This window comes from Cygnus atratus, chromosome 1, assembly GCF_013377495.2.
Source record: "Cygnus atratus isolate AKBS03 ecotype Queensland, Australia chromosome 1, CAtr_DNAZoo_HiC_assembly, whole genome shotgun sequence".
NCBI classification, from domain to species: Eukaryota; Metazoa; Chordata; class Aves; order Anseriformes; family Anatidae; genus Cygnus; species Cygnus atratus.
The window spans coordinates 195,016,841-195,043,398 of NC_066362.1; the positions used below are offsets into that span (position 1 = coordinate 195,016,841).

Genomic DNA, 26,558 nt, shown 5'->3' on the forward strand with positions numbered 1-26,558 from the left:
CTCTCCCCTTCCTTCTACACTTGTCTGAAGGAGTGGTGTCTGGTACCAGCCACTAACTCGACAAGATCCTGACAGTCTTTGAGTGAAAACAGCAAACCTTCAATTTTCACCATGTTCACACAGCAGAGGTAACCATTTCAGACAAGTGGCGGTTAAGCAAGACTGCATCTCTGTGCCACTAATAGGGTTTACAATCATTGCATCTGCCAACGAGAAGTCAGTCTCTGCTTCCACCTGATGGAGCCTGCAGGGCAGTCCTGCAGCCCAGGTGTTCCAGCGCCTAGCTCAGCGGGGCGTGGAAAACCAGATCCTTTACCTCAGCTTCAGCCCAGCAGGCATGAAGTGACCTCAACGTGCTTTCACAAGTTTAGTTTTTGGAGACTGACTTTGAAACCCTAGCAGCTTGATTTGGCCTCCACTGAAACGAATGGTGTAATGTCCTGTACTGTAAAAATCCATTAATTAATCTTTAACTAAATTAAATTATCCATTAACCTTTGACTTGAGCAGATCAGACTTTTCCAGAGCTGACTGATATCCATGGCCTGTCAAAGGATGAACAGCTTTAAAACCACAGAGTATTCAGAAATAGATAAGATCAAAGGTGGGCTCTGGTTAAAATCAGAGATTCCTCCAATCCCTTCCTGCTTTCCTTGTGTCCCCCTCTGCAAAATCTCACTAGAAAGAATCATAACATAAATTGACTAGAAATAGAAATCTTTAATTCTAAGAAAACAACTGCTACTTCATACTCGAGTTTTTTGAACAGCTAAGGCAATGTGGAAAACAACCATTGGGCAACATACAACATATTAAGCTGCGGAAGTAATATTAAATCCTAGCATTCCATAAACAAGGGAATTAGAAGTAATTATGACTACATTTTTAGCTTGCCAGATTGCTGATTCTTCAGAGGCACATCCATACTTCAAATGAGGGGGAAAAAAAGGTATTTCCATCTTTCCAGCTGTATAAACCTTATTTGTGTGTGGCTCTATGTGGGTGCTGAATTAAGGGGAAGTAAAAAGAAAAGCAATACATTCAGGATGCAGCTGAGAGTCATTAATACATTTTTTTCTGATTTGTAAAATTTAGTGCATTTATTATTTGAATGGTGGAACACTTTAATTATGAAAACTATCAGCAAATACTGCAACTAATGTTAGGTTTGCCATAATTACTTTGTTGAATTTAGGCCTACAAAGTGATCAAGGACTTTCTGGGCTTAAAACTCCAAGCTCTACTAAGGATTCTGTTTTTAGAAAGTAAAAAGTCCTTCACCTTATTTGCTCAAGCCTGAAGATGAGTATCTCAAAGCCAAGTTGATCAAACCACTACTTGTTTTTGAAAATGAGTAACTGTTGTTTAAGAGGCATACTAACTTGACAACTCTAAAGTGTCTTTTTACTAAAAGTGTATTATGAGCAGCAACAGCACACGAGTTATTTTCAAACATCTCTGTAATGAGATTCTGTAGTCCTTAGGCTAACCGTCTCCCCACAGGCATTCATATTCATTACATTATAGTTCCGCTGGGACATCAACTTCTAGAAAAAAATCGTGGAGCTGGACATTAACAAAACAAAGAGAGGAAGGAGGGAAAAAGGTGTGGTGAAGTCATGGGATGAAGACAATAAAGTAGAAAGCATCTACAAGAGTTCAGAAGTTTCATCTAATAATGAAGGACAAAACAGATGCTTCATCTTGACCAGTGAGTGGCATGGACTTTTCTATTTGTTCAAGTTGCTCACGTCAAATTTAAACTGCTTAGCAGAATGCACCAGGACAGCCAAAGCTACTGCTATCCATCACCAGCTTCAACCACTTTCTGTAAACAGCACGAGCTCCGTGGCAAGGGACAGTCTGAGACACCACAGTTTGTAGCCCAACGTAATTGAAATGAGCTAGCGTGAATTTTAGACTCTCATCACAGCAGGATGTATAAACAGTCATGGCTTAGAAGATCCCCTACTTCACATCCAACTTCTACTGCCACAGAAGGAGGATAGGACAGACAGGATGGGTGGTAACTGCATCAGCCACCCCAGTCTAATTTTTGTCATTTGAACAAATATCTTAACAATGGAGCATGCAAATTCTAACAACATTCTGATATGTATCTTGGAGAAGAAGAAAAAACAAGGTCTGTGTTTATTGTTGATCTTATTTTAACTTTTCTTCCTGCACAGATAAAGACCAACATTACTTATTTTCCTGCTTTGCCAGCCTCATGTGACCTTCCACAAGCAACTATGGACCCACAGAAAACCAACCTTTTCTTTCTGGTGCAGATACTATTTTGAAGTCTCTATGGGATCCTAGCCCTAGCATAAGATCACTCATTTCTTGGAGTCAATAAACAATAGTGTTTGAGAACAGGTGGCATTTGTTTAAATATGCAACAGGGATAAAAAAAAAAATGTAATAATAATAATAGTAGGAACAGATTTCAAACAAATACTTCAGGCACTTCACATCCTGATTGTGCTGAGTACCTCCCATAATTAGTTACTGTTTAACTTCTGTAGATAAAAATAGACCAAAACAAGTACCAAGGAAATCTGTCCTCTGCTTCAGATCTTACAAGTAGCTTATACAAAATTGCTTTAAAGGTGACTTAAAAGTTAACCTGAAAATTCATTCTTCCAAGCAGAGGAGAGAAGACTGGCAAATCTAGGCAGGTAATTGCGGTGGAAAAACAGCATACAATTGTTCTATGCAAATACACTGAGTCGCAAATAGCTTTCTATGCTAATTCAGGACTCAACCCCTTCCCACCCATCTAAAAAATGCCTTTGGTAAATATCTGTGTCTTTAATATACTCCACAAGGTCAACAAACTCGAGCACTAAAAAAAATTACTGAGCTGATGCCTACACTAATAGAATCCACCCCCAGAAACTCCACCCTCAAGGCGGTGGCAAGATCCTCCTTTCCCTGGTTTGGGTAAGGCAGCAGTATATCCGAGCCACAGGAATTCATTGAAATGACTTATTTGATATTTGGTAATGCCATTGAGAAACACAATTACAAATGGGAGTTCAGTGCAACGTAGGCAGAATATTAATTATAAAAACTTTCTTGAACTTCAAAGTTAACTTCAAGTGATTAAGGTGATGACCTGCAGGATATCCAAACTGATTCAGACAGTAGGTGGCTCAAGACAGCTTAAAAATTAATTTTTGAACAGACAGACTAATTCAACAGTCCATCTCACACCACATACAATAGACGTATCGTGACTTGAAATTGTGACTAGCTTGACAACTACTTTCTGAAGTCCCTGATTGGAGCCTCTTAGAAGTTAAAAGTGAGTGTACCCTAACTTGGCAACTGTAATGTCAATACATTGGTTTGTAAGGATTTGCCGCCATACAGCTTAGGCAAGCCTAAAGCTCCTGTAAATTGTCTTTTTCTGTTTTAATATAGCATTGCATGCACAGTTTGCAACATTAAAAATGGAATTTGCATCTTGAAATGCCAATTAACCTTTTACATTTTTTTTTAAGAGATGGAGGGATTTTTTTTTTCTTTTACTTGAATACTTTTATACACTAATTACTTGATGCGGATCTATTTGCTGCTTTGAATGACTGGGTACTTATCTGCTGACGTGCTCTCCAAGAGGGCTGAGCAGCTGCTAACTTGAAAGCACTGGGCATGTGGATGCCCAGTACAAGCTAAAAAAGAAGAATGAGCTTCTGGCATGGTTGCTTAACTCAAACACAAGATCTTAGGACCACAGCAGCAGAGTCTAACAAACAACTATTGTTGAAGGTTTCTTTCTTTCTTCTATTTTATTTTTATTATTAAAAAATAAAATAAGTTCTTCCTCCCCAGTACATTTTGGTTGATTTTTCAAAGTTCAACTTGAAACTAAGTGCTATATACAACATACTTGCCTGGTATGAGCTAATAGTTCTGTAGATAGCTACTTACTAGCAATTTCAATCACCCTATTTATTAATGACTTACAATGTGAGCATGTAAAGATCACATGAGCTGCAACTGCTAGCAGCAAGAGAACTCATTTCCCACAAAGAAGGATACCAAATTTAAAAACTCCTCACCTATTCCTTGTGCCTTAATTAATAATAATGATTTTTACAGATCATCATAATCCTATTACATTCCTAAACTGAGCATCTGATGCTACCTGAAAAATCTTTCATAATATAGCTCTCTAAAAGTACTTCTGTCTTCAGGAAAAAAAAAAATCAGTAGCCACACAGTGAAATACATATGCCTTTCAGTGCTTTTTCTTAAATAGCACACAATAATAAAAACAGTTAAAGTAAAATGGCCAAGTGTAATGGCCAAGGTTTGGTACCCCGTGGTGAGGGGCATAAAACAAAGGAAAAAACAGAATGTATTGTCTTGTTTTCCTTGAGTTCTGAAGAGCACTGTCTTACACTGCTGATATCAAATCTCATTAACTTATAGTAAGTCTCAATACAAAATGGACAAGAACTTGCTAAAAAAAAAAACAAGACAGAACAATGACAGAGTTCTACTGAGTATTATTAATTATTCTCATCTGTATCAGCCACAACCCAGATAACAAACAGAAGAAAGGAGGATAAAAACAGGGAGATTCCTGCAGAAGAAATTAGGTGACACAAGCTGGATAATATTGGAAAAGGAGAACCTTTTCCTTGCATAATTTATGTCTGCACAGTGTATATTGACACAAAAGACTCTAGTTCATTAAAAACATAGTCTTTGCACTTAACTGTGCTACAGTCTAGGTTACCTAAAAGTATAGTAATGTTTTAAAAACATGCATTTGTTTTTGCAAAAAGCTCTCACTTGTTTAAACTTAATGCAAAATATTAATAGAATAGCTGGCTGAGACTAACTGTGTACATGATAAATACTTAAGAGCTGAGACTTGGCACTGCCATTCACTATTTAATATTGAGGAAAGCATGGCTGTTTGTAAGATGACATCCTCTCCTTTGTAAGAGTGAGTTACATCAATGTTAATGGTTTTAGTGTTCAGATGCAACTTCATGCACAAATTTCAATCACACAAAAAATTAAAGTTTGGCTGAATCACATGCCACTGGAACTAATATCCATGTGCTATTAACCAGGAATATTATGGCCTTTGTAACGCTGCACATCACATGCTGCCACGTGCATTTTGATACGGGGTAAGAGACAACACTGATAATTGTTCCTAGAGGTTTATTTTTTTAATGAGAAACTCAATTTGTTAGCAGATTTTAAATCTGAAAAGGCTTTTTATAGTATGAATACTCCATGTCTAGAGTTCAAAAAAAAATCAATTTGTATTTGATTTGAGGAACAAGCCAGCCTGCTTACTGAAAAAAAAAACAGAGGAACAACTTATAACATGGGCACAAAGTGTCTGATTCTAAACTGGGCATGGTACATCAGAAAGTGGCTAAGTAGACAAATTTTGGTAATTTGCAACAGTGTACAAAGAACACATAAAATGCATTCTACAGCCATAGCCACAGACATTTTTGTCAAAAAGGGACATCGCTTCTACAAAAGAATTTAACATTTGTAAATAAACAGTAAGAAAAAATTAAATTAAATATTTAAATCAAATATGATAATTAAAGGAAAAAAAATCAAATCCACCACTGGATTAAATATTAAATGAACTAAATCTGAAGAATGCTATCACAATTCTGTGTATATTGAGTGTGTTTAGCTAATGAACAGGGACCTGCAACTCTGGTTTCACATCAAAGAAAGTGCACAGAGCAATCAACTCAGTTTTTAACTTATTCTCGTTAAAAAAAAAATAAAAATCCCCTATGTTCCAATTTTTTTTAAAGTTGAAACTTTTTTTTTAAAACAAACAATGACATTCTGAAAGAAGAAGCCTTATCCAGGAGGTAATATTAGCATGCATTTCTAACACCAAGCTTGAAATGGAAATATGTTTTAAAACCTTCAGAACGTAGTCCCTGTATTAAGTCCCTATGTATTTGGTGGTTTTGTACAAAAGTCATCAAATCGGAGTATCACCGGAGACTGAAGTAAAACTTCCCAGTGGCATGCACAATCATAGCTCTTCTTAAAGGAGGTGAAGGCAGCACAGAGAGCAGGATTCATCTACACAAAGCTGTCTTTGATGATTTAAAAAAAAATAATAAAAAAATACATTGAACTTGTTGGGCCATGTTAAAGATGTGGACAAATTCTAGGTCACTGCTCTAGGGAGATCAAAAATTGAGACTTACCCTATAAAAGCATACAGTATCATTCAAGTTCTGTTAGACTTGAATTTGATTCCTGTCAGTTTACCTTTTACCCTTATAAGCTTCTTTGATGTACACGACAATCCATCAGGGGATGGTTGCCTTAGAAGCTAGAAATCCCTTCTTTGAAGCTCCAAGTGAAATAAATCAGCTGTCAAGCTCCATGAACCCTGTTTTTTCCTAAATAGTTTTAAATGCCTGTTTAATGTCCAAACAATAAAATGTCTTTTCTTTGCTACATTTAGGTTACAAGTAAAATGAAAGACCTCCTTGTCCTGTCACCTCATTTTAAATGCAAACCCTTATGTCTTCAAAAACGTTTCTGACCAAATCTGAGACATAAACTTTGAGATATTGTAGATTTAGTTTAAATGCATAAAATATGTGCAATTAACTTTTACAGCCAAGAAATAATATGTAGAATGTTAAAAAGTGCAATAAACATATGATTAATTTTTAGTATCTTTGTATATTTAACTATTCAGAAAAAAAAAATCACAGAAAGTATTGCATTTAGTAAATTGGAATATAGTGCTTCATAGTCATGCACAAAAATGCTTTTCTACTTTTTTGAATGTTTTAAGAAAATCTACAAAGTAATAAAATTCACACATGAAACTACTAAATTCGGATACTAAATTTCACCTTTTTCATACTTCCCTAGCAACTTCCAAATGTATAACCGTACCATAATATTATGCACTCCTATTTAAGACACTGGATTGTATGAAATCAGAAAGTAACTATTTACTGTAGTAGTTAATTATAAAACAATTTTAAAATGTTTCATATGTAAGCTCATCAATTAGCTGAGCAAATACATCTTTGAAAAAGAAACTTTCAAAGTGATTGACAGACCAGGAGTTACTGTATAGAGGCACTGGAATGAAATGATTTGAATTGCTCTATTTAGTTTCAGTGGTATCCATTTCTAAATATTAATCTGTCTGCTGACCAATTAGTAAAAATACACAACGTTTAAATATCTGCAGAGTTGTCTGGAACTCTCTCCAAGACCTTTTAAAGCATTTTCTCATTTTATTCACTCAGTAATTTGTTTAGTTACTTGTTTTCAAAAGGAATGAAGAATTCATCAGCTGATTAAACATTTGCCTTAATTCAAAAAATTAAGAAACTAAGAGCTTTTATCTTGCCATCCTAAAAGCTGAGTATTCTACTGTGTTGTTTTTTTTTTGTTACTTCTTTTTGTTTATTAGGAAAAAATTCTCAAAGATGTTTTTAAAGTTATATCGTGTATCATTTGGCTTTTAATTCCATATTGCTTTTTAAATACAAAGACAGAAGTTTCACTTCAATTAAAACGATCTGCACTTAAAGTTAACGAACCAATACTTATTATTAAATTAATGCCTCTACATCAATTGTTTTTATTTGACCAGAACACACAAGCGATCTTTTCCATATATACTGCCACGACCTTCAGTAAACTGCTTTTGCAACAAATGTAATACTGGGTATATCTAGTTTGATGAAGGTGCTGCAGTTTGAACAGAAAAAATAATTTATGCTCAGAGATGGTGTCCTCAATGAAAAAGGTGAGAAACTGGCTATAATTACTGAGCACAAATTGCCTCTTTTTATTATGTTGAAGTCAATGAAAAAAAATAAATCCCTTATCAGACCTTTTGGGCTGAACTTCTCCAACTTTGATACACCTAAAGAATGTATGCAGATTTATGTCTGAATAGAAGCAGCTCAGTGTTTTCACTCTCGTCTTTTTATATGTCAGTGTTTATAAAATTTTTAATAAGTCCTCCCTCGTAAAAGGTTAGTGGAAGACAGTGAACAAATACCAGCTGTCTTTGAGGACAGCCTTCTAACCATCACAAAGGTGTAGGATGAAGGTGAGGCAAACCTTGCCTGTGAAATAAGGTAGACTTTTGTCCAACGGCTAGCTAACTGACCCAGGAAAAGGGAAACAGTGAAAACAGTGAAGGGTGAGGAGATTTGAAAATAGACCATCATAAGAGATACACTCTGAAAAGCCCAAATTTTGAGTTTCCCCTCTGTATTATGTGCGTCTTTTTTTTTTTAAACTAATAACAAGTCCTACGTTCCTTACTGTGCTGCCAAATTTCTTATTTTTAGAAGCAACTCTTTAACAACCACACCTCCCTTCTTCCCAGATGTTTTGGGAGAGATGTGGGAGCCACGTGGTATCTAAGACTCATGACAATGAACCTAGTCATTCTGAAGATGGATTAGTAACCAGGTTTCTCGCCGACAGAAGCTAGAGCATCCCAGCTGCTGTGCTGCTGCCTGAAAGCATCACTGCAACTGCAGCAACGCTGTGCAATAAAGAGTGGTACAATTTCTGAATGCCAGATGTGTTTTCAGGACTAGGTCTGCTGAAGAAAGAATATTTTGAAGATATTAAAGAGACTTATGTCAAGACAAGCTGAGCTGTTCAGTCCTGTGAGTGCACAGAGACAAAACATTATGCAGCTAGTAAATTTTATTGGCAAAAACTCAGACAACTATATACTTAGGAATGCTCAAGTTGTAAAGAACGTATTCCTGTTTTTAGACTCTTTAATACTTCCTGTGTCTTATTAGGTACTTAAGTGCTTTTTGCAGACCCAGGTCATTTCATGGGAAACTTGCACACCTTTTAGTATCCCAAAGAGAACTGTCTACAGTTAAAACAGCAGCAGGACTTAGAAGATTCAGGGTTGACTCAGTTAACAAAGCACTGTTGAGTTCTTAGAACTACAGTGGACCAAGCTACTTCATGAAGACACAGTTTTTTTGACAACTATTTTTTAAATCTTTCACGGTTTCCACTTATTTAAATTTTTCAAATTTTTTTTTATATGCACAGTTATCTGCCCCACTGTAACAGTGATATCACAGTAAACATTTAACAAACTAAAAAATATTGCAGAACATACTTACCAATATTAATTTCATCATCAGTTTCAGCATCTCCAATACACTCAAATTGGAAATCTTGCAAAGACTGTGAAAATTTTTGCACTGCCATGGATAAATCTAAAATTCAAGAGAAAGAAAGAGAAAAAAGAAACTTAGAATTACTCCACCTCAACTCAAGCAATATTTCATGTATTTTGTTTACAAAGTTTCCTTTCTAATATCTTTTTTGCACAGTAATTTCATTTCATTCCTACCACCATTTAAAAATCAAACTACTTGAGATATCCCAGAAACCCAACGAAACATACTAGATGCCACATTTTGAACACTAATACATAAATTATGTTGAGAACTGAAAAACTGTTATATTTCTTGAAAAAACATTATAAGATATCAACAACTAGTGGTAAATCACTTATGTAGGTACACTACTGTTGTTTAAAATACTGCAAGATTGGTTCACAGATTAAAATAAAAGTCATGATAATTTCTTTTATACATGACACTGCCAAGAAGTATACTCTAGCTATTCTAATACACTAACATCGTACAGTATTACATAAAAGCTTTGTAAAAAGAAATCAAAGGGGAAAAAAAAAAAAAAAAGAGTGTTTGCTAATCAACTAGGTTGCCCATGCACTATGAGCATTGTTTTCACTGAATCACACACAGTGGATCTTAGGTCCCAAGGAAATGCCAAAGTAATCCAAACTTTGTAGCATAAAATTTCATTAGGATTCTATACATTCTGGCAAACAACATTCATAATAAAAATAAAATATCAATGTAACCATATAAATCCATTCTTTCCTTTTTGCGTATACTAACGACAAATGTGGAGATGAATGTGGTAATGAACAAACTCAGTCAAGACTTACAAATGCTATCAGTCTAGATGATCCCTGAAAGACAGCAACAATTCTCCATGTCCTTGAGAACATATCTATGGTGTCTGTTCAGAAGCTAGGAAAACTGGCAATTAAGAGTCTGATATAGATTAAATCTAATCAAAAGACATGGTTAGGTTAAGATATGAACCAAAGCCGAGCCATAGACTCTGATCCAAAAGCATCATGTACCCATTCTTGGAGATCTTTTCAAAACCACCTGGACGTGGTCCCAGGCAAGCAGCTCCTGGTGGCCCCGCCTGAGCAGGGGCTTGGGCCAGATGGCCTCCAGAGGTCCCTTCCAATTTAAACCATTCTGGGATTCTTAAGGCACCGCTCCTGTAAAGCCATATAATACTCAGTTAGCTGTACCGGTATCCTCAAAGCTGGATATGAAACTGGAAGGCTAACTTTTTTCCTGGCAGGAATAAAATCTAGTGTATAAATGCAGATATTCGCCTATTGTCTTAAATCAAGACAGACAGACAGACACACACACACTGTTATTTAAATTCGAACAATCTCCAACAATTAAAAAACATGCCATTACCCTAAACACAGTAAGGGTTGAAAACCTTTCAAAATCCTTTCAAATCAGTGTCCACGCAATAAGATAACTGCAAATAGTTTTTTTTTTTGTAATTGAAGGTGACCATTATCAAAAGTCACGGTTCTTATCAAGATTTTGCCCTGCCCCTGTGTTTGCTCAGTGCCTGCTGCTTTCAGGCTGGCCTCCGGCTGGCATGCACCAGTGAGCCAAAAACCACTCCTGGGCTCAAATCTCCTATTCACCATGCTTATGTGCAGCTATAGAGTACATCAGTCTGACACCAGACCCAAAAGTCTTTAGAAAATACAGATACAAACAGGTATTTCTTGTCTATATAAGGATTCATATCTTTATACATATATATTTATCTATTTATATCAGATAAATAGCTAGGATGTAAAGAAATGGGTAAACAAAATCCATATCTTTTTGATAAACAGCATAAAAAAAAAGGAAAAGAATGCTCCTCCTTCCAAGGAAAAATGTCCCCTCTACTTCAACCTACATCCACTACATCTTTGACTATTTGAAAAAAAAATTAACATAAAATTACCACAGCAGCTCTTAAATATCTCTCAGTTAACTGTTTTTTTTCCTGAAATTTAGCAAATATATTTCCTTTAAAAGAAAATTGTGAACTGTATCAGTGAGAATTATTTAGCAATGATTTACAGTATTTGAAAGTAACTTCTTGAGAACTGTATCAGTACAAATTATTTAGCAATGATTTACGGTATTTGAAAGTAACTTCTTGTGAACCGTATCAGTAAGAATTATTTAGCAATGATTTACAGTATTTGAAAGTTACTTCTTAGACCTTTTCTTTTTAAATATATATTCCATCTGCTTTTTGAAGTTACTCATTTTTATATACTAAACAAAAAAGAGTTTTTGTATTATCTTTAGATGAAAATATGCTGCCTTGATAAAGCTTCCTTAAATTTGCATTAGATAATTTTCCTCTGTAAATCCTATTTTTATTCATGAGAAACACTGTCCTTCACAGTGTACTGACACTGGTAATAAAATGTTATCAAGCAGATTCACCTGTAGTTTCCTGACACTGAAAAATCTTATCATTGTCAAAATATACTGTGTTTTCCATTAAAAACCACACTGAATTATTTCATCCTTACCGAACATTTCCTACAACATTTCCTAAAATTGAAAAAATTATTATTAAATGTACTAACAACTTAGAAGCTAAACACAGTGTTTCCTACTGTTAGCATAGATGAAAATAAATCTTTATAAAGAAATGAAGCACACTCTGTTTTACGGAAATACAGTGTCTCTGATATCTAAGTAACTAACTATTCTACAGCTGTTAGAAAGACCTAAACTTTAATTTGTATGCAGCATATTGCTTCGAATTTAAAGGGAAGAACCATAGTTTTATTGCTGGCTCTTCCACCAAGTCACTTCACCAAGTCCTAAGTACTTCTGTAAAATTGCTGCACACCAACTGGTGCTGAAAGGAATAAAATGGCCCTAAGGCAAATGAATGAAAAAGATGCTCTATGGTAAGTACTAGCAAAATGTAAAAGTTATCTGTCACTAATAGGACAGCAGATTTATTTCCTCTGAACAATCTACTAACTATAATGACTGGCATCTCTGCGGATATATGGAAGGAAATGAGGGAGCCTGGACTCTCCCCTATCACTCTTCCCCATGTGCAGGGTTCACTGGAACAAAAGTCAAGGGAAAGGAAAACAAATGATAAAAATACACAAGGTGGAGCCTCCATTTTATATACTGGATTAGTCACACACAGATGCTGATATCTCTTTCACTGTGTCAGTAAATCACTTTATTAATGCTTATAGGTTTTGAACCTGAAGAAAGCATATTTAATCCAACTTCAAAATGTTGGCTAAGAAAAAAGTAATAAAACTTATATAGCTTATTAGATAACTTGCTCAAACTATCCAAAATGATACCATTTGGAGATTTCTGGCTCTACATAAGACCTATTTAAGAGCTTGAAAATATTAGAAGACATTATATTAAGGATAAAGCTGTTCAGGCTCCGGGGAGACCTCATTGCAGCCTTTCAATACCTTAATGGGGCTTATAAAAAAGATTGAGAGCAACTTTTTGCTCGGGCAGATAATGACAAGACAAGGGGCAATGTTTTTAAGCTAAGAGAGGGGAGATTTAGATTAGACACAAACAAGAAATTCTTCACTCAGAGGGCGGTGAGGCCCTGGCACAGGCTGCCCAGAGAAGCTGTGGATGCCCCATCCCTGGAGGTGTTCAAGGCCAGGCTGGATGGGGCTTTGGGCAACCTGGTCTGGTGAGAGGTGTCCCTGCCCATGGCACGGGGTTGGAACCAGCTGATCTTTAAGGTCCCTTCCAACCAAAGCCATTCAATGATTCTATGATAAAAAAACAAGGACCAGCTATAAAATAAGCAGGCCTCCTTTCTGAGATCCAAAGATTCAAAACTGAATTAAGTCACACGCAATCCATAATACCACAAATAAATAAGAGAAATGGAGCAAAGACTTTGTCCAGCTTCGCAAGATGTCATTCATTACCATATATCACAGAGTCTTAATGCCACTGAGAAGTCTCAATACATTCTACTCCTTCCAGGTGTATGGAGGCCCATCACACCATACAAATTAGCTTTTTAAGATCTGCAGGCTATGTAGCATTACAGGAGTCACTCATTTTCTAATGCGTACATCCTAATAGTCATCTCCCCCTTTCTGTGGAGTCCACCTGCACCATGATATTTCACTTTGCTCAGGTCAGAAATTCTCTTCAGAGTCTGCTGATCTTGCAAATTACTATAAAAGCCTTATCAGCATTACTCACTGACAGCACAAGTCAGGGAAGGATGCACATCCAGGGAAGGATGGCCACTCAGAAGTCTCAATGATAACCTCAGTGTTGTTGCCCTTGCTCTTCTGTAGGCTCTCAAATGGTGCTAGGGAAAGAGAAAATGCACTCCGACACCCCTCCGTTGCCAGAGGGGTAAACTGCTAATTGGCAGCTTCATCTTCTGCTACCATTTGATTTCCAACAGTACTCACCTACCTCGTGTGTCCTGCGTTCCCCAGTTCCAAAGGAGGAATCGGTTCAGGTTAGCAGTGGGACGTATAGGCATGAGCAGCCACCTACACTCTGCTTATAGTTAGGGGAGGGAGATAACTGAAGTGGAGCTGCCTGTTTTAGTCAGGGCTGAATCAAGTCAAACGGCCAGCTAGGGAGTTTTGTGGAGTTTTGTCAGAGGCAGTACTAAAAGAAACATACCGCAGTATGGCTGGAAACAATGAGAGGATAATGCAGCTTAACCACAAGAAAGCAGTATCACACCAGTGTTAAATACTGGTATATATAATACCAAGTATCAGTATCATAACGCTAATAAAAGAATAGTAAAAGGCATCATTTATTGAGGAAAGTCACAGAGAAAGCAGGAAACACATTACTCTACTGAAAACCACTTCTTCCTGGAGTTGACACTTTTATATTTTTGATCAATCTTCTTAATACATATTTAACCAATAAAAAACAGGAAAACAAATGCATTACACTAAAAGTCAGGTTTATTTATGATTTGCTCTGCTACAAATTGCCAAAAAAAAGGATCGAATTGATCGGATTGAACGGTGATATATTAGTTTATTTTAGGCTTCAGATAAGACCTTAGATGCTGGGCATAGGAAGATGCACTCGCTTGCATTACTAGAATTGTTCCTCAACCTTCCTGTCCTAGGTTTGTTAAAGAGATGACAAAATTAAATTCTTGTACAAAGCTTTAAGGAGGAGGGGACAAAATATCGCAACAAAGTGATGAAATGATGGATGCCATTACCTAAAGGACAAAAGACTGAGTGTATTAGTTTTGGCACAGCCCTTCAAAAGAAAGATTAAGTTCCACAGATAAGGAAACTTGAAAAGTTTTCTGCAAGTTGGTAAGCATACAAATTTTGTTTTGGTTGGGGTGTGAGGGTTTCTTTTACCAGTCTGCCAACTAGAGAAACAGAAGAAAGCCCAAGCCACCTACACAGGACTAAAAAAAAGCTCCAAAATCAGATGTTTGGTGCACTTGCTACGGGCCCATACCCCTACCCCAGTAACAGCCTGCAAGAAACTGCTCTCACACAACACAAAACTGAAGCCTTTCTACTTGTTTACTTACAAGGATGATTTCATTAGGAAACGAAATTCCAACAACCAACACTCTTCCCGACTGCTGTCAATCATCCCGGTAAAGCTTGATATCACTCACTAGGTTAATAAAGAAAAATAGCAGCTGAAACCTAGCGAGAAGACTAAACATGCCTAAATTAACTCCGAGCACAGGCAGGAATGCAGTAAGGCAGACTTCAAACAGCAGACACTCCGGCTAAATAATAACAGCAAGATATCTGGTGATCTGACACAAAGCTGGTTATTACTGTACGGCTTCAAAGGCAGCTGTAGCAAAGGGGCGATGGCTGAGCTGGCAGGATACTCCACGCAGGTCTGCAGTAGGCTGAGTTTCGGGACAGTTAAGACTGGAATGGAGACCGAGCACAGCTACCTTTGGTGTTTCACACCTTTGGGCCATTTGTTTCCTCTACCAAGTATGACTGAAGATGTGTTGTGGGGCCATGCTTTATGAGCAATCTCATTTGGTGGTGCACTGACGTCCAGGTTTAGCAGAACCCAAGCAACTCAAGCAAAAACCGAGCATGGAGCAACTGCAATGTCCAAATAAAGCAGCAGAAAGGGAGTGATATTGCTAGAGTACTTGATAAAATGGTATGCTAAAACGCAGGGAACCATTTATTGAGGTCATTGACTTTTACTCCTTCTCGGTACCTGAAAATGAATTATTCACTTTTTTTTTTCTTTTAATTGACTTACAAATAAATTCATTTTCTTGAAAGCAATTCTCACCCTATAAACAATTTTTCTGGCTATGTTATCTAAACACTTGAAAAAGTAGATATATAATAGAGACATTGTTATTGCGAACCAGCAGCTATGAGCATGATTTTCAGCATTCCTACTGCACCAAAAGACAGAAGCAAGGAAACATTTAAAAATGGATACAAGTAAACATTAAAAAAAGCGGGGGGGGGGGGGGGGGGCGGGAGGGAAATCAGTATTATAAATACAAATCTTTAAAACATTATTTATCCAGGAAAATAGTTGTGAGATACATGTCTCCTTAAATACTTCATGATATGCTTCTTTGTTTTGGAGATGAACTAGGAATTGCCTCGGTTTTGTTATTTTCTACAAGAAAGACCTTCAAGGAGGTGAGCTGTATCAACAGCCAGAAATAAGCTGGAGGAACAAGAACACCCCACTGAGAAGCACCGAACTTCAACAGCTCCTGTGTGTGCTACAGTCAATTTGATTGTAACTAGAACATGTCACAGCGGGACATCTTTTTCCACATCAGAGACTGTAAACACAGCAGCTAGCAGCATGATTATATTTAGGCAGTATGAATGATTAAGCAGTTAAGAGCAGTGATCATACAAGATCGTGTCTATCACCATTATATTTCAAATACCCTCCTGCCTCAAGGGCTTTCTCATTGGAAATCTCAGCTTCACAGTTGTTGGTCTTAATTCAGAAAACAGCATTAAAATGCATTTTTTCTGCAGTTTTCTCCTCTTTCCGCTCTTCATCACTCGTTATTACTTTAAAATGAAAAATAATGAAAATCAACTGCCATGGTAACTGTCGCATACAGAAAATCTTCCCATTTAATATATACAATAGCAGGTCCGTCCAAACAAGGGGACCTGTAATGGGCTTACAAATTTGCCCAAAGCAGCATGGGGACGTTGTCTCACATCTCAGAAGTGCAATTAATTTACACAAGCTGTTTATGTTAACAGAATTCTGCCTTTTGCTGCCAGAAGAGGTAATCACAGCTTAACAAACATCACTACCACAACACCAGGGCATGCCCGTATCACGTACAGTTAGAAAGCAATTCAAAATGCACGCTAGCATTCCTTTTAAACACAAACATAAATCTGCAAAACCAGCTGAAATAGCTTCTGCCACCTTCCGTTTTAAGTGACTTCTATCACTAGAGTCTTTCCAAGCGCACAAGGTTCACAGCCTGCACCACTGCATGGAGGACTGCCTGTGGCACTTCTAGTCTTAGAAGTGCATGAGATGAATTTATTTACACTTTCATGTGCACACACACACTTGCTATTCTTCATAACTCGACTGAATCAATTTGCAGAACAAATTAACTTTTCTGACTATCATAAAAAAAAAAAAGCACACAACAACACTCCTCTTACAAGCGATCCCATTTTTTCCCAAATTTCTGCAGAAGAATTTAATTCCACAAAACAGAGGGCAAGCTGGCACAGCAGAGAGCCTGTCTGCAGGGGCAGCTGGAGCTAGAGCTGGCCAGCTGCCATAACGCCTTCTAATGAAGAAGCCACAAGAAATGACCACTATGGGATACTGAGGCCAGTGTCCAGAGCCAAAGATTTTGCAGCACAAGGGGCATTGCTCTGTACTGACACAGAGTTTCGTTGTTGCTGTCAATGAACTCTTTATCCCCCATATTTGCCAGCTCCTTTGGTCTATGTTCTTTGCCAGCTTGCTATTCACGGAACAATGCTACGCAACTAAAACAAACAACCCCACAACCCCAACAACCCCACACTGCTTTTCCACCTTAGGCTCAATGTATTCCTCTTTAATTCCAGAGAAGCTAATTTCTTTCTCATAATCTCAAGGAAAAGGACATCAACAGAATATGTCAACACGTAGTCCACGCACTGCTGCATTCCTCTGGGGTTAAATAAAGCACTATAGCAGTTCAAAATTTTTCAGTGTCGTTTTCTTACTCATGAATATTTCCATGAGAAAAGCCCATAATTTACTTTCTCATTCTAATGAGCACAGAGAAATCCCCTTGATTGAACACAACAAAATCCCCACTTTCTTAACACAGTGATGCAAGAGCTATTGAAAGGTCTGTATCTTCTACAAACTTAACTATTTACTCCAACTTCTTTAAAACACAGCTTTCTTGTGTTAGAAACTTTTAAAGTTTTTAAAGTATTTTCGATATTCTTGGCATTTCTCTATGATTAAGCACTAAATCCAACATATTATTGAAGAAGACACTAAAACAGAACAGAATATTGACTCTAGAACAATACTGATTGTTCTAGAATATTGATTCTAGAACAGAATATTGATGTTTAATGAGAGGTGGGGTTTTTTTTTTTGGGGGGTGGAGGGGTTGGCCACATTTGCACTGTATTTGAGACATGATCTCCTAATAAAATCATACTAAAACTCCCCAGAAGCATAACTTTCTAAAACAAACAATATTATAGACAAAATTGGTAATATTCCACCCCTCTTTTTGGGGGTGGAAGAGAGACTATGCCTCTCTTCGCCCCAACTCACTTTGGTGTGTCTACTTTGTTTCTAGATGTAGAAACCTAACCTTATTCACCTAAGCAGATGAACAGAAATAAAAGAATTTTTGTTTGCTATGCAAAAGCTGTGAAGTCCATACAATAACTAACTAGTTTTGACTTTGTACAGTAATAAACGTGAATGAAAAAAGTGAAGGTAACAAAAAATGTTTGCTTATAGTGAACGTGTACTGTAAGCAGCAATCTGGAAGACACCAGGCAGTATGTTCTGCAAATCTGCTTCTCTAAAGTTAAGGCATAAATGTAGCTTCACAGTTTTTTTGCTATATTAAACAATGTAATTTTGTTTTGTTTCAATATTCCTACCTCCTTGCATTTTAATTCTCATTATACCTCATTGCTAAAAAATCCTGTCTTTCCCAGTACTTTAGTTCATATGACTGCATATTCAACTATACTGCTGCATTTGATTAGTAAACAAACTGACCATGCAGGGAATTACTAGGCTCAAAACCTTCCAATCCTAAAACCATATTCAGAGTTAAATGCAACAATAAAACCTTTACAAGTAACTAATGATAAGGTTAAACGCAGAAAGGCAAATCGTCCTTTGCCACCGATTGCAATTTGCTGCATATTTTCCACAAATATGGCTGAAAGTTTGAGAACGCATTTGGTTTCATTTTACTTCTGAAATTATGAAGATTGGCTGTAGGGTACAACTTAGTACTATTTCTAGTATATTATTATATTTTTCAAAGTTATACTCAAACAAAACATTTCCATACAATGCCAGTTTTGCAAACACACTCATTTTCATTCAGTGAACTTTTTGTCCAAGATCCACAGAATGGATTCCAATATTTACAGAACCCTCTGTTAGAGAAGAATAAATCCCCCCTTTTTTTTTTGTACTGTGTATTCATACACATAGCTTTCCCTTAAAATAAGCACATTTCCCTGCTTCTCTCCATTCTAAAATTACAGAAAATTGGCACTTACTCAATATTTTCCTTGTGTCCACTGATAAAACTATTTTTCATAGCTCTATATCAGATCTCAGCTCTTGAGCCTAACTTTTTAACCATTCAGTAAAGTATGACATGAAATATACCTGAAAAAAAGCTTATATCTTCCTATAGCACATAGTAAATAATTCCTCCTGATCCTCCTTTATTGTTTACAGATTTATCTAACATTCAAGTTGCTTACTTCAGTTGAGGTTTATATATATCTTCCTAAGCCTACTGCCTTTCCATACATTTTGCCATACTTTCTAGAAAGGTACAGTTTGCTGGTCTCTTGCTATCTACAGTATAAGAGTAGCCTTGGCGGACCCCAGTACATAACTGACCTCATGGGTCCTCTGTTCATATAGCCTTGGTCATAAATTAATTTTTATGCCACAAAAGGATATTGACAATAATACCGGGTAAGAGCCTTGTGCAACACCGGATTAGTTAACTGAATGCAACGCAAGGCTGCTCTAAAATCTTGGATATAAGCACACAACGTCTTTCGGCATCTGTAGTATTAATACAGATACCACAACATGGTAAATAATTCAAAGGCACACGGCCACATGGAACTGCTAGACCTACCTATAACACTGCATACACACCGGTTTTCCTCCTTTATTTCAAATACAATTAATTGCCAGTTTGTTTCAATGGTTGTTTGAATGACAAATAACCTAAAGCAGCAGCCTTAGCATAAGATTATACTGAAAATGTAGAGAGTTGGAAAAAGCTAGAAGATGTTAACATCTTTCCCTATACTTTTTGTTGTTAGTTTTTCGTATTTTATTCTTATAATGTTGGGTGAACTTCTGCATAGTTTTCTACCACTCCGTTATCCATCCTAGGTTCTTAAACTTTCTTCCCTGCAAATTTCCTTTGACCCTCAACATACTTTCTCTTGCTCCTTCTGGGGATTTTACACGCTTTTTTATGATCTTCCACATTCTTCCTCCACCCCGTGGATGTTTGCTGATTTCCCAGAACAGTGTCAGCCTTTCCCAGTGAGTGGGATCCACAGCCCAGTCTTTCCCCCCAGCCTCCTTGCTCGAAACGCAGTTTTTAATCGGGCTTGCTGCCGTCATTTCTCACTCCTCCTGACACATCCCAGAGAATGTGAGCAGGCGGAGAAGTACCACAAAAAAAAGACAGAGAAACTAAGACCAGATGCTGCCAGAGGTTGAAAAAGCAGAAAGTGACTTCCTGTCTAGCAACCTAGGAGTTGCCAGAAAAAACATGGGAATTCCCAGATTTCTAGTGCAATGTAAGACATTGGTGCGGCTACTTTTAGTAGTATTTTAAAATATACAGTTTTCTCTGTTTGTTTTTGATCTAACAATGAATCCAGAGAATTTTTTTAAAAATGCCTATGCCTATTTAGAGACAACAAAAAACAAAATAATATATTGTAATACAATTTCATAATATAAAGAAAGCTGTTGTAACACATGCGGAAGGAACCACAGCTCTCAGTATGTGTGCAAGATTAGTTCTGCCATTTCTACTCTGTATACGTGCAGAATGAGATGCACTCTCCCCACCAGTACCATTACCTAAATGTATATTCAAGGGGGAAAAAACAGAGTTGCTCAGTTTTGGTAAAAACATGGAGCTGTAAACAAACTGCTTCCAGGAAAACCAAGAATAAATCACTGCAGCAAGTACCCCCAAACGTACAGATCTCTAGCTGTACGAATTTTTACAATATATCTTTAAGTGCACGCATGTGCATGATTTTTACACTAGGTCGATTCCCCCAGTTCTGCGAAGACAGCTGCTGGAAGGAGGATCAGGCACATCGGGCTGGCGGCGGGGGAGGGCTGCAAGGAATGAAAGCAGTTATCAAGGCATTTGTGAGCAGTGAGCCCTTGGAACAACATTAGAGTTGAGGGTCATGGGAAACAGAAGCTTTGCTCACTCTTCTTCCTGGCAAAGTCTTCTGCACTTGGGCAACAAAGTAAAATGTTTTGTAAGAAGAGGAGGAGGAGGAGGAGAGGGGAAAAAAGTTAAAATGTGTATATTTAACTCATTAAAAAAAAAATACTACCACTTTGCTTTAAAGGAAATGAAACACATTCTGTATGAAATTCTTTTTAGAGCTCTTAGAGCTCTGGAATACAACATTTGATTAGATTCCTTTGATCAGACAACTAATATCACAGTCACAAGAACTTCAATACTACTCATAACAGTGTTTATATATATATATTTATTTATTTTACAAAGACACACACAGATGTAAGTAGCATTTGTTTACAGACTCAGATACGCACTTCCAGACAGGGAGGACAGAACTGAGACCCCAGATCAGGCAGGATTTTGTCCAGTGAAGTTAAACGGCACTGAATGTCGTACCAAATTTGGCCTGAAGAAGTTTCTTGCACCCAGAAAGTCTGCTACAGAGCTAGCTCGCTACTTACCTACTTGCCTCTACTTAGGCAGAATGGATAGCGAACACATCAGATTCGTGCAACAAATTAGCTTAACATTCTATTTAAAACCTTCTTCTACCTTTAAAATATGAAAGGTATTCAGAAAATGCAGAGATGAAAATAATGAAAGTACTTGAAAGACTTAAAAATACCTTTTAGATAGTTTAAACTAAACCATACACAGTACAGCAAACCCCAGAACCTGTTACCAAAATACCTACATTTTAGTAATGGGGAAAAAATAGTCAAAAAAAAAAAACACACGCTCCTTTAAATAATGAAATGCACAACTGTGAATCTGTTTCACTGTGAGAGCTCCTGTTTGTCGAGCTTGAGAATCAAGTGTTCCCCAGAAGTTTACAGTTTACTCCAGTTTGGATGTGATGCTATTTCCTTAACAGCTCTGAAATAGTGTCTGTATCATACATACCCTCCAGTTTTACTGCATTCTGACAGAGATGGCAAAAAACAAAACCCACAAAAGGCAGTAATTATATTAAGTTTCTCTCAAAGTACACAATTATTTCTAAGAATAGGCTCTTCGTATTTTACAGGAAAACAAAGCATCCCTCATATCTCTCACGTTCATTTCGCTGGAATCTTTTACTTAAATTCTCAGGCAAAATAAGGGGCTTTAATGATATTTTCTGCTGAAGCCTTCCCAGTTTTTCTTAAGTCAAAACTTGTGTGAAGCACCAACTAGTTGTCTATGTATTTCATTTGCTGGATTCTTTTTTATTATTATTTTTATATATACTAAAAAAAAATTATTCTCTGGAATTTTGTTCCTCTTTCCTGACACTGAAAGATTTAGGAACACATGACAACATCCTCTTGTTATCACTGTGGCAGAGTGATAGCCTTTAATTAATAATCTCAGTATCCATTAGTATTAGTACTGTTTACATTAAAGCATGCGTAATGAGTTCTGAATTAACTACTATCGCTCACAAATGAGATCTTGTCATTAAAACATCTAAATAATAACTAAAGTGTTTTATTACTGTATGCTCCGGCCTGGTCAAAAAGCAAATCAAATAGTAATTATTTGAAATTGGGAAAAGAAAAACTGATATATCACAATGCCACTCCATCAATCCATGACAAGTCTGCATTTGAATATTATGGGCATATTTTGCCTTAATCCTTAACACCGCCCCAAACCTGCTGTGAAAGACACAGAGATATGTGACATGGGTAAATAACAGTAGGAATGTCTTCTTAAAAAAATGTGCTAACAATCATCGGCCTGAAAAAGACAACTGGGGAGTTATAAGAGCTCCACAAAATGACAAACTGTACAGAAACGGTGGCCATCTCTTTGAAAGTAAAAACAAAAGGCTATCTGACATAGCAAAAAGTAAACTCAGAACAAGAAGATGCTTTTTCATAAAATGTGTATTAAATCAAGAAACTCCCTGCCACCGGATACTGTGGATATTAAAAATTTATGTGGGTTCAAGAAAGGACTAGAGAAGTTCACAGAAGAAAAGTCTATTGAGAGCTATTAAAGGCATAACCTCTTGGTCAGGAAATCTTCAAGCCACAAACCGCTGGAGGCAGCGGAAGTATCACTACATTCTTGCCTGGTCTTATACCCTACTCCAGGCATTTGCCACTGTGTGTGAGAGGAGACAAAAAAGGTACAACTCACATCACAGCACTTACTCATATCCAGAGACGGGATATAAGGCCAGGTAAACCTTGGGTCCAACCCAGCACGGTTGTTGTCATGCTTTCCACAGGAAGATTTGGACACGTACATTTTGCAATAGCTCGAATGACTCAAGACACCATCAGCTGATCACTACTAGGAGGAGGTTAATGCTCACACGGATGAGCCAATTCACCACCACGGTTCAGTAGTCAAGCTTTTTCAATGCAGGGTCACCTATTTTAACTAAAAACAGTGATAGAAGAGAAGCTGAGTTAGTGCTGCAGAACTAAGGATCTCTGATCTTACTTCCTGAAATATCACAGAATTGTAGGGGTTAGAAGGGACCTTGAAAGATCATCGGGTCCAACCCCCCTGCCAAAGCAGGTTCCCTAGAGCAGGCTGCCCAGGTAGGCGTTCAGATGGGCCTTGAATATCTCCAGAGAAGGAGACTCCACAACCTCCCTGGGCAGCCTGTTCCAGCGCCCCGTCACCCTCACTGAGAAGAGGTTCTTTCGCATGTTGGTGCAGCACTTCCTGTGCTCCATTTTGTGGCCATTGCCCCTTGTTCTGTCCCCACAAACCACTGAAAAGAGGTTGGCCAAATCCGTCGATGGGAGACATTCTCCAGGAGATGAGCAATTCCGGGCAGGTGGAGGCTGTATCATCTTTAACTGCTTCAGAGACACAGGAGGTGTATCCTTAGTCAACTACAAGGCTGTAATTCTCTCAGCAAAGACCTGTTTAGTGGTCTGTGCTAAGCATAACTTCAAACAGTAAAAATAACTAAGTAGCAAATGCCAAAAGTTGATTTGGGCTACCAAGCCAGCACTCAAAAGGCTTCCAGTGAAGACTGCCTGTACAGCTTCACTGCTGCCACCCTTAGTGCTTTCATGCACATGGCTTATCTTTACCCTCTTCCTTCAAAACTTTTCCTTAGTTCTTAGCACAAGGGTGGTCACCAAACGAACAGCTATTCAATACTTGTTTTCTTCCTCAGAGTTCAGTATTCCTCAGTCCTCTTCTCCTCCCAGTATTACTTACTGCATACCATCCAAATCCTGTAATGAATACAGAATTATCTCATCCTTCATGCAAGCCAAGTCTATAAAGACAGTAGAATAAATGTATTTCTATGTAATATGCACCATCATTACCCTATTTAACGGATGGAGACGCTGAAAGCAAGATTGCCTAAGGCCACACAGGGAACTGGTGATTACGCGGGCCCTGCTGGGTCCCTGCTTCATGCCCATTACTCCAGATGCCTTCCTTCGGAGCAGGAGATGCTAACCAGAGCTGGAAAGAATGCAGCTCCTCACACCTCCCTGTCCCCACGAAAGACGTAATTTTTTCTTCCAAAGGAACGTCATTTTTCTTAAAAAATAAGTTTTATATTAAAAGAAGAGAAGAAACCCCTAACTTCATTAAAAAGAAAGTAAAGATGTAACTTGTTTTGATCCATTTAAAGCAGCCCCTCCAGAATGCCCAGTTACTTCAGCTACAGCACTCAGTGCACTGTGTCTGGTTCAAGTCAGTCTCCAAGAACATAAGGAACACACCACACACAATCATGCCTCCTTGATTAACAGTCACTTACTAGAACGTAGTTCAAGCATCTTTAAAGAAAAAAAAAAAAAAAGACTAGAACAAAAACAGGACAGAATGTTTAAGGCTTCCACAACTGAACTCTGATGTCTCCTAACTGGAATCCTTTACATTTAAATTACCTTAACATAGGATTTTTTGCATGTTAAATGTTTCTTTTACTTTTCAAGTGCGGCAGAAATTCATTTCTCTTTCTCAAAATCATAGTAACTGCCACTAACTGCAGGATTTCAATCTGTAACCTCACCACAGCTCCATCTCAAGAATCAATATCCAGGGAAGAAAGTCAAGCATTTCTTTGCCTACGTACAAGTTCTAGAGAGAGCCTGGACAGGTTTTCTTGTAGGGAAAAATTCCTTCTTGCAATACGCAGAATGAAACTGGAATAGCTCATAATGATGCTTTTGGAAAATATCCACCCAACTTGTTTACACACACAGTGGAAAAGCTTTAATAAGTCAATAGTTCATTGGGAGGATGAATTAAAAAACAAACACTCAGAGCCTGAACCAGTTCCTTGCTATTAGAGTATCCATAAAGCAAAATTTGGTGTTTAACCATAAGACTGTATTTTTATCTACATAGTGACTGCTGAATTTCCCTGCCATCACCACAATAACATCATTTTCCCTCCAGGATGCCTCCAGTAAGACCGCGCTTGGAGAACAAGCTCTGTATGGCTCACAGCTCACTGGCTGGCCAGATTTCCGTTTCAGCACATCCTCCTCTCCCTTTTCTCAGTGAAAAGAGGCTTAAAGGAATTGCAGATTCCATTTTAAAAGCCCAGCCATGCTTTGCCATGCCAGCAAAAGCTTCTATCTTCCATTTAATACAAGGAGGAACATTTCCATGAAGTTACACTTCTCATCAAAAAGTGGGAAACCTTAACAAGATTAAAGACAAGTTCTGTAAGTGGCTGTAATTTTGAAATCATTAATTCTTTACAAAACAGAACTAATATTTTCTGTAGGGAAAAAAAAAAAAAGGTTCAGTTAGTTTAGGAGACATTTATGGCTTACAATGAGCAATATGAACTGAAGTGACAGAGGACAAATATGATAGTCCAGATCTTGGAGCTTACTCTCCAGATACAGCATTTCTTCTTTTCATGAGCATGTAAAATCCTTTACTGCAAAGGACGCTTCTTTCAGCACGCTCTGTGTATCTCCTGCAATGCTGTTCCAACCTCAGCTGAACATGTAAGTAAATATGAATCAATGAAGAGCCTACAATCTTTTTGCATTACTCAGGAGACTGCAGAAGTAGCCAAGTAAAACACCCTCTTCCTAAAACGTTCATTTTAGCTTCCTTGACACAAGTAAACAGAGCACATTAAAATAGCGGCTGCAAGAGGGAAAAAACATAGCACTAAATAGGTTAAAAAAATATATTTTTATATTTAATTCCTTAATTTTTAAATTTCCTAAAACGTGCCCTTGCTGCTAAGAAGGCAAATGGTATTCTTGGCTGTATTAGGCAAAGTATCAGCAGCAGGTCAAGAGCGGTGATCCTTTCTCTCTACTCAGCCTTGGTGAGGCTGCACCTGGAGTCCTGTGCCCAGTTCTGGGCCCCCCAGTACAGGAGAGACATGGACGTACTGGAGGGAGTCCAGTGAAGGGCCACCAAGCTGATGAAGGGACTGGAGCACCTCTCCTGTGAGGAGAGGCTGGAGAAGAGGAGGCTCAGGGGGGATCTCATCGATGTCTGTAAATCCCTGAAGTGAGAGTAGAAAGAGGTCAGCGCCAGACTGTTTTCAGTGGTGCCCAGTGCCAGGACAGGAGGCAATGGGCACAGCCGGGCACTCATGAGGCTCCCTCTGAGCACCAGGCAGCACTTCTGTGCTGGGCGGGTGACGGAGCCCTGGCACAGGCTGCCCAGAGAGGCTGTGGGGTCTCCTCCTT

General features: G+C 37.8%; 1 protein-coding gene across 1 annotated transcript in view; it reads right to left on the reverse strand.

Moving 5' to 3' along the window:
• Positions 1–26,558, reverse strand: part of ARHGAP42 (Rho GTPase activating protein 42) — a 170,306-nt gene that overhangs the window by 121,980 nt on the left and 21,768 nt on the right. Inside the window, exon 2 of the mRNA XM_035542460.1 lies at positions 9,156–9,251. Coding sequence (XP_035398353.1) covers positions 9,156–9,251 — 96 coding nt within the window. The remainder of the gene's footprint in view (positions 1–9,155; positions 9,252–26,558) is intronic.